This window comes from Scyliorhinus canicula, chromosome 1 (assembly GCF_902713615.1).
Source record: "Scyliorhinus canicula chromosome 1, sScyCan1.1, whole genome shotgun sequence".
In the NCBI taxonomy this organism is placed as follows: Eukaryota; Metazoa; Chordata; class Chondrichthyes; order Carcharhiniformes; family Scyliorhinidae; genus Scyliorhinus; species Scyliorhinus canicula.
In genome coordinates this window covers 164395378-164404912 of record NC_052146.1, presented here as the reverse complement: position 1 = coordinate 164404912, position 9535 = coordinate 164395378, and the positions used below count along the sequence as shown (strand labels likewise).

The 9535-nt window shown below is 42.4% G+C and overlaps 1 protein-coding gene across 3 annotated transcripts in view; it reads right to left on the bottom strand.

Moving 5' to 3' along the window:
- Positions 1–322: 322 nt before the first annotated feature.
- Positions 323–9535, bottom strand: part of nfyc (nuclear transcription factor Y, gamma) — a 111330-nt gene continuing 102117 nt past the window's right edge. For all 3 annotated transcript variants that reach the window (XM_038802097.1, XM_038802106.1, XM_038802086.1), the window contains one exon: positions 323–5520. In XM_038802097.1, coding sequence (XP_038658025.1) covers positions 5401–5520 — 120 coding nt within the window. In that variant the 3' untranslated portion in view covers positions 323–5400. The remainder of the gene's footprint in view (positions 5521–9535) is intronic.

Genomic DNA, 9535 nt, shown 5'->3' with positions numbered 1-9535 from the left:
GTCTGAAGTTCAGACTACAAACCAATAAGCAAACAGATTTATAGCATGAACTTGCATTTCTATCGTCCCTTTCACAATCTCAGGATGTCCCGACTTCAGATGCATTTTAAAGAAGTGTAATATTGAAAATATAGCAGCCAGTTTATGCACACGTTTCCTGAAACAACTAAAATTGTTATATATTTGAAGCCAAGGCGTGCAGAGGCAGTTATTTTGGTTTGCTCCAGCACATGGCTTTTGGAGGCTCAATGGACCAAATAGTCTCCTGATCTGCCAGCTTCTTTGCCCAACCCACAGCGAAAAGAAACAAGCTCAACATTAGTGCTATAACAAAAGGATTTTATTTCTAAAGATATATAAAGTCAAAATGGGCTAATACCAGACTCCAGATATCAGAAAATTCTTAAGGTAGTTTCAAACAACAACAAATGCACCCAGTGTTTCACACATAAGTGAAGGGGAGTGGGGCAACAGTGAGAAATTGTAACACAACGTACACATACAATTAGAATATTGTCATTACCCTGGACAAGACATCCATGTCGCAGACTGCACCCACCATTCTGAATGGGTGGGGATGAGGGGAGTCACAAAGTCGCTATCACCTTCCCTGAAACTTTTATTCAGCACAATTTTTTTAAATTGAAAATGGACGGATATGGAAGCTCATGAGTGGCTCTTGTTCAGACATTGGGTCATCTCAGTAGAGATGAAAGGCAGGAATTTAATAATAATTGAGGGAGGCATAGTTGCCTTCGACAAATCATCAGCAGAGAGTGGGGGGATGGATATGGATTGAGAATCATCGCTGTAGAAAGAGAATGATGGTTATTTAACAAGAATCACCACAGAGTGGGAATATTTAATGAGAGGTTGTGGGATTTAAAGAGAATCACTGCCAGAGAGAGAAGGGCATGGGAGCGATGGGAGAGAGGGATGGGAATCATTGACTAAACATGTTCTTATTGCACACACAAGTTAAACACTCCTTAGAATAAACTGTGCTTTATAAAACTGAAATGAAGCACAATGTCACATAGAATTAATCAGCTTTTCTAAAAACTGCATTAAAAGTGTTTGGTTAAAGGTCCCCTCACTGCCATATAGTCACTTTAGATTTAGTCAATTTGTTACCATGCTGGAGGAGAGCTATTGCTATTGAACAGCTCACCAGCAATTAGCAAGTGGCTAATATTCAGGTGCAAGTTCAGATAGCGGGGGACAATAGACTTCCAATCCTGCAGAGAAGAATAGGAGACCTCAAGCTTTACTCGCTCACAAGTATCTTCCAGCATTGTTGGGGACAGTGGAGCACAAAACTTGCTAACTATCCTATCTTCCTAGTCCAGATGTGGCAAGTTTGACTGTCAAGATCAGTTAATTCAATTCCAACATTAAGGAAGTCTGGTCTTTGAGGGTCAGCTAAGGTTTTTAAACTGGATCAGAAGGGACTGCATTTTTTCACTATTGAGCGATGGGAATATGGCTTTTGACATATTTATGTTACAGGAAATGAGGAAGAGTAGATAAGGAAAGGGCTAAGGCCAGGGATGAGCTATGCTGTGGGGACAGCTATAGGATACCCAATGTGATCTTGAGCTGTAAGCAGATTCAGCATCAGTGGTAAAATTTTAAATTTCCAGTCAGAAGGGAAGGATGGAAAACAAAGACAGATTGATGTATTGGATATGGAAAACACATCATTAAACAACAAAGTCAAATACTTAATCAGCAACATCATGGGGGGTCTACTTAGGGAAATGTAAACCACCAAGGTTTGGGTACTAGTAGGTACCATTTCCACTCCAACTCCCAGACATAGATTCTTGCTGGGACAGAGCTCAAAAGTCCCAACAGCCCTCCAGTATCTCAGCCAAGGGGCCAAACTTCACGTCTGGGCTAAAGACAGGCATCAGTGGCAAGTTGTTCACAGGGGAAAGATGGCATCACAACTACATCCAATGCCAGCCTCACCCAATATTCAAATGCATTGTGAATCAATTAACTCTGCTTGAAAAAGTGCAACCAGTAATGAGAACCCAAACTGATTTCTCTCCTAATTAAGTGGATGCAAGACTAATGACTTAAGATGTGAAACACAACAGGTAAAAGATACACACAGATCATGTGTGGTCCTGTCCATATAATGGAACATTAAATCGACATCAATATGATCTCTGTCTAACCCTACTTCCAACCCTCACATAGACATAAAAAAAGATTATACTGGGTAAGGTTAGAAAGAGCTAAATTCCCTCAGGTCTAGTCAAGGTGAGAGCTCCAAAAACTAGCTGATATACATAAAGGAGGCATATTTCTTTTAACGGGGATGGTGCAAACATCAAGTATAAAGTGAGCATGATAGGTAAAGGAGAATGTTGTGTTTAGTCCCAATTCAACCACACTCATCTCCAATCTTGAGAACCACTCGGTTCTGTCATTGTGTTATTAATGCTAAGTCCCATATTAATCATCCTTAAAGGATTGGCAATGCTCAGAACTTTGCTCAGTTCTGTGCTTGAGAACCAGTTTGCAGTGGCAAAAGAGTAGGTGACCAGAGGGCATGGATTTAAAGTAATGGGCAAGAGAACTAGAAGAAACAGGCAAAATATTTTAAGCATGGAGTTATAGTGATCTGGAAGCACTGCCTCAAAGGGTGATGGAAGCAGATTCAATAGGTTTCAAGGAGGAATTAGTTAAATATTTGAACGAAACCACATTTTCAGGACAAGGAACGTGGGATTAATTGTGTAGCTCTTTCAAAGAGAATTCACAGGCATGGTGAGCTGAATGAACTACTGTGCTTTCTTGTTCTATATGCAAGTTGCAGGATTAAAAAAAAAAATCAGGCCCCATCTGGCCAGGACGAACAGAAAACAAATAGCCTTTAATGCTCATCAGGAATTTCGATAGCTTTCATTCTTTCAAACAGTAATTTTTCTGTTGATTCAAAATCAAGCACTTACTGATCTGGCAGACTATTCAACCTACAGCCAGGAGCATTAATTAACATGAAATGATCTAGATTTAATTATCACAGAAACGCAAAGTGACTCGTGTTTTCTGATGTGTTCCAGACAGCATGGTTTTATAATGTGCCTTGTTCATCCCATTTGAAAATAGTCAAGCCTTATATGGGATGGTATCCGTTTCAGGCTAGCAACAATGGGAGGGTTCATTCTATTTTAGAAATTATAAAAAAAACAATAAATCAAACTGCTTGAACAGTGCAGAAACCGATGAAGTAAAATTGACCTAAATAAAAAAAATGGGTAACATACGTGATTAGTGTCTAAATGGTTGGGGATTTGAAAGAAGCTTACGAGGCTTTATTAGGTTCAATACTAAATTTTGTCTAAACAAGGAGTCGATATACTGGAACTTTCTAACCATGAGTATTGTGGGGAACATCTTCACTCCACAGACTGCAACATTTTAAAAGTGCAGTGCACCACCAACTACTCCAGCAACTCGGAATGGACAATTTGTGCTGGCTCAATCAGCTGTGGCCATGTCCTGAGAATGAATACAATACTGTGTAGTGTAGTACATAACAAGCGGATTGAATGTTCACCTGTACAGTTCAAGCATTTGAGTTCAGGTCAGGTACAGCACTCTAATGCCCAGGTTAGAACACATCTTTATCCACTTCTAGTCTATTGAAACACAAGGGAAACCCTGCAGCGTTGGAAACAATGCAGAGAACATTATCAGGGCTTGCTCCTCGTGTCAAAGGGTTCAGATGCAAGAAAGTGTCATAGGATAGTAAATGCTACAGAAAGAGAAGGGTATAATTGGAAAACAATACATGAGTAGATCAATGAGACATGGCTACAAGCTAGTAAAAGACAATTACAGGACTGATGTTAGGATGTTCTGCTTGTAAAAATCAATGGAATGGGCTTCTGTGTGGAGTAATGGAGGCCAAAATACTGGAAATATTCAAGAAACAAAAATAGAACTTTATGGATGGAAAGCATTCACTTGTCCAAACCTATCTTGTGATATTTATGAGTAACGGCGGATATCAGTGGTACATCTTACAAGTCACTTGGTAGCATGTCAGATCATCAGTGCTGGTTGCCAACTTCCAGTGCTGTTGAGAAAACAACAGATGTTTTGTCTGGAGCAATATTACATATTCGGGAACCAGTATAAAGTGATCAGGGTCCCTCCTGGATAAAGATATGTCAGTATCTGGCAAATTGCAGAACCTGACCAATCAACCTGTATAATCTTGTGGCCCTGTGCAGTTTACTCATCAGCAATGTATACTTAGAACCAAGAAACAGATACTTTGAACACCAACATTCCAAACTCCAGTAAGTCATCAGCATTTCAAAAATGTCAAAAAAAGTTCTTTAACAAGTCACAAAATAATTGGATGTAAATTTAATCTAATTTGTTCAACTGCAACACGACATTGCAGCTATTCGGATGAGGAGCACAATTGGCAAACATTGCTCAATATTTCATCTCGGGTGTCCTGGCTAACTTCTCTCTGGAGAGTGGACCCCGACCCCAGATTTACACAACGCTTTAAAATTTGGCTTGATTTTAAAGTTCGCATCCTTGTTTCGGATCTTTCCATGGACTACCTCCTCCCCATCTTTTAACCTCATCCAACTCAACAACTTTCCAATGTATTTGCACTGGTGTAATTCTGGCCTCTTGAGCATCACCGTACCGTCAGACGTATCAGCTGAAAGCTCTGGAATACCTTCCTACAGCACTCCACCTCGCTACTTCACTTTCCTCCTGTAGGACACTCCCTAAAACCTTTTCCTTTGACTAAGCTTTTGGTCACACTTTGTTTCATTATTGCTCCCAAAATGCCTTGGAGCATTTTATTATATTTATATAGTGCCTTTAACACAAGTTGTTATTGGTGTTGGACAGTCTCTGCAATGTTGCACATCTCATTAATATTCTAAAATTTTACATATACAGATCTTTTGATCGATTGATCAGGAATGGTTGAGAAACCTGTTACTGAGAAACCGTGGTTTAGATATCTTGCACATCGAGTTTTCCAGTTTACCTCCTTTTAACCCCAGGTCTATTTTAAGCAATTGTTGCAATGTTTTCAAAAAAAGCTGATTAACTTTAGTAAGGAACAATACTATACAACTGAACAGAACAGCAATCATCAGTTATGATACAGGATTACCAGCACAGGCAGGAATTCTCTTTCCTGCCTCCCCTCACACAGGAGTTTACAACGCTCTATTTGAAAGGTGTTTATTGCAGTTTTATGTATGTACAATTATTTTTGCTTAGCACAATGAAAGGGAAAAAAAAAAACACAAAAAAAAAGTCCTTTTCCGTCCTGGGTTAGTGACTGCACTATTTATACATGGCTTTTGTGGCAGTTGACTTCAGCTCTCCAGTCCCTTTGCACTATTCTCCTGCAACCTGGGTAGGCTGTCCATCTGCAGTCTGGTTAGTGGATTGGATGAACATGGGCTGGGTGATGTCCTGTCCGGCCGGCATCGTGACCTGCTGAATCTGATACAGTTGCTGCAGGGAATAAGACAAACAGAAGAACATGCATTTCTAAGGTAGCCAAGATTCAGGATATCTCGAAGCGGAGCATACATTGAATTTACAGTTCACAAATACAGTTCACAATGCAACTGGACCAAGCCAATGTTTACTGGTCTGTTCCACAGGAACCTCCTTTCACCCCACAACATCTCAACATCAGCTTCACATCAAGGAGGAAAGTAAACTGGAGACTAGGCAGGATAGAAAAATGAGATAGGGTGATGGTACCAATGACAAGGTACAGAAGGATGTTCAGCCATTGTTCTTTGAAAGCAGTGGTTCATAGAATCCCTAATGTGCAGAAGTAGGCCGTTTGGCCCATTGAGTTTGCACCAACTTGTCAAAATAGCACTCTACCTCGTCCATTCAACCATCCAACCTCTGTACCTAACCTGCACATCTTTGGACTGGGAGAACGTGCAAACTTCAGTCAACTAAGGCCGGAATCAAACCTGGGTCCCTGTCGCTGTGAGGCAGCAGTGCTAACCACTGTGCCACCATTCACCATTATTAAGGCCGGATGGAAGTGGGGAGGGAGGCAGTGACTAAGTGGCCTTCCTCAACTTCCACTGCTAGCACTCTGTAAGAGGAGTTGAGAACGTGTGCAAGATAGAGGACAGGAACATTCTGAAATAGATCGAGCAAAGATAAGAAGGTGAAGATGAAAATGTTGAAGCAAGTTACTGGGGTACAGGAAGCCAGTGGAACGTGAGAGAGTACAACAGCGTGAGGAAGCGAGCTGTTGTGCTATGGATCAGTTGAAGCTCATGGTGAAAATGTGGACTAAAGATTCGGTGACCAAAGAGAAACAGATGTTATTTTTAAACAACATTTATCACAACCTTGGAACATGCCAACATATTTTGAAATCATCTTTGCATTATGCACCTTAAAGTGTAATGTTGTTATTAAGAAACGCAGCAGCCAATAGGTGCACAGCAAGCTCCCACAATGAGATAATGACCAGATACTCTGGGGAGAATTGAAAATAGTGCTACGACATCTTAGAAGTCCACTTCAGATGTCAGATGGTTTTAGGTCTCATTTCAAAGGCAGCACCTCAGGAGAGTGCAGCAGTCCTGGTGGATCAGAGGTAGTTAATGCTGTGGAGCACAATGGTCTTAAAAACAGGAACGATGTGACTGGGGAAGTTGGGTTGAACCTGCTGTCTCACATTAAAAAACAAGAGAACAAAGAAAAGTACAGCACAGGAACAGGCCTATGGGTCCTCCAAGCCTGCACCGACCATTCTGCCCGTCTAACCTAAAACCTTCTACACTTCCGGGATCCGTATTCCTCTAGTCCCATCCTATTCATGTATTTGTCAACACACCCCTTAAACATCACTATCGTACCTGCCTCCATTATCTCCACCGGTAACGAGTTCCAGGCACCCATTACCCTCTGTGTACAAAATATCCCTCGCACATGTCCTCTAAACTTTGGCCCATTCACACCTTAAACCTATGCCATCTAGTTATTGACTCTTCCACCCTGGGACGAGAGTGGCACATTGCTGCCTCACAACACCACGAACCGGTTTCAATTCCGGCCTTGGGTCACAGTCTGTGTAGAGTTTATATGTTCTCCCTGTGTCTGCATGGGTTTCCTCCGGGTGCTCCAGTTTCCTCCCACAGTCCAAAGATGTTCAGGTTAGGTGTATTGGGCATGATAAGTGTCCAGGATGTGCAGTTTAGGTTATGGGGATAGGGGACATGGGTAGTGCGCTCATTTGAAGGGTCGGTGCAGACTTGATGGCCAAGTAGTCTCCTTCTGCACTGTAGGGATTCTATTGGAAAAAGCTTCTGACTATCCACTCTGTCCAAGCCACTCAGAATTTTGTAGACTTCGACCAGATCGTCCCCCAACCTCCCTCATTCCAGTGAGAACAAAGAGTTTATCCAACTTCTCCTCATAGCTAAGGCCCTCCATACAATGCAACATCCTGGTAAACCCCTTCTGTACCCTCTCCAAAGCCTCCACATCCTTCTGATGGCGACCAGAATTGAACAGTATACTCCAAGTGTGGCCTAACTAAGGTTCAATACAGCTGCAGCACGAACTGCTCAATGCCCCGGCTGATGAAGGCTAGCATGTCATATGCCTTGGCATCATATCTACCAGTTACAACTGTTAGTTGAGATTGATGGGAATTATAGCTAAATGGCATTTAGCTGCAGGCAAGAGCCAAAAAGGTTGGTTTTGGCTTATTAAAGTGGGGAACGTGACTGATCCACCTTTCGATGACCGGCATTAACTGGATACTGTCGTAACTTGAAATATATTCAGCACTGTCAGCATAGTTGTGAAAATCAACTGTAGACATTCAGGTGATGTCACCATGCTTCTGGTGATCAAAGAGGCAAAGATATACATCAGAAGTAACCTGGGGGAGAAAAATACTTGGAGAGCCTTCCAACATGCATTGTGATAGTATGAGCAGAACACATTCATACAGGGCAGCACGGTAGCACAATGGTTAGCACTTGGGTCCCGTATCTAAGGAAGGATGTGCTGGCCTTGGAAAGGGTCCAGAGGAGATTCACAAGAATGATTCCTGGAACGAAGAGCTTGTTGTAGGAGGAACTCTCTGGGTCTGTACTTGTTAGAGCTTAGAAGGATGTGGGGGGGGAAATCTTATTGAAACTTACAGGATACTGCGAGGCCTGGATAGAGTGGGCGTGGAGGGGATGTTTCCACTTGTTGGGAAAACTCGAACCAGGGGACACCATCTCAAACAAAAGAGATGATCCTTTAAAACAGAGATGAGGAGGAATTTCTTCAGCCAGGGGGTAGTGAATCTGTGGAACTCTGCCGCAGAACGCTGTGGAGGCCAAATCACTGAGTGTCTTTAAAACAGAGCTAGATAGGTTCATGATTAATATGGGGATCAGGGTTATGGGGAGAAGGCAGGAGAATGGGGATGAGAAAATATCAGCCATGATTGAATGGCGGAGCAGACTCAATGGGCCGAGTGGCCTAATTCTGCTTCCATATCTTATGGTACCCAGGACCCAGGTTCGATCCCGGCCCCGGGTCACTTCCGTTAAAGTTTGCACATTCTCCCAGCGTCTGGGTGGTTCTCACCCCTACAACCCACAGATGTGCAGGGTAGGTGGATTGGCCACACTAAATTGCCCATTAAATTGGAAAATAAATTGGTAACTCTAAATTATTGGGGGGAAAAAATTCATAGAAAGGTCACCGCACAGGAGGCCATTTGGCCCCTCTTGCCCATGCCAGCCAGAGGACACCCAAGTGCCCTTTCTAATCCCACCTTCCTGCACCCAGTCCATAGCCCTGTACTTTACAGCACTTGGGTGCAGATCCAGGTACTTTTTAAAAAGAGTCGCTGCCTCCACCACCAACTCAAGCAGCGAATTCCAGATCCCAGCTACCCTCTGCATAAAAAAGTTCTTCCTCTTGTCCCCTTGCTACCGTCTGCCACTTATCTTGAATCTATGTCCCCTGTTTCTAATTCTCCGCCAAGGGAAGCAATTTTAACCTGTTCACTCTATCTCTCCCCCTCATAATTTTGTACACCTCAATTAAGTCACCCCTCAGCCTTCTTTGTTCCAAGGAAAATTACCCCAACCTATCCAATCTCCCCTCATAGCTACGCTATTCTAGCCTCGCCAACATTCTTGTAAACCTCTTCTGGACTCTCTCCAGAGCAATAACGTCTTTCCTGTAATGTGGTGACCAGAGTTGCACATAATACGCCAATTGTGGCCTCACCAGTGTTTTATACAATTCCAATATTATATCCTTACTTTTATATGCTATACCTCTGCCAATGAAGGAGAGCATTCCACATGCTTTAACAACTTGGTCTACTTAAACTGCTGCCTTTACGGGCTGTGTACTTGCACACCAAGAACTCTCACTTATTCTAACCCTCTTAGTATTTTCCCATTTATTGTGTACTCTCTATACCTGTTTGAACTCCCTAAATGCATGACCTCACATTTCTTTGTGTTAAATTCCA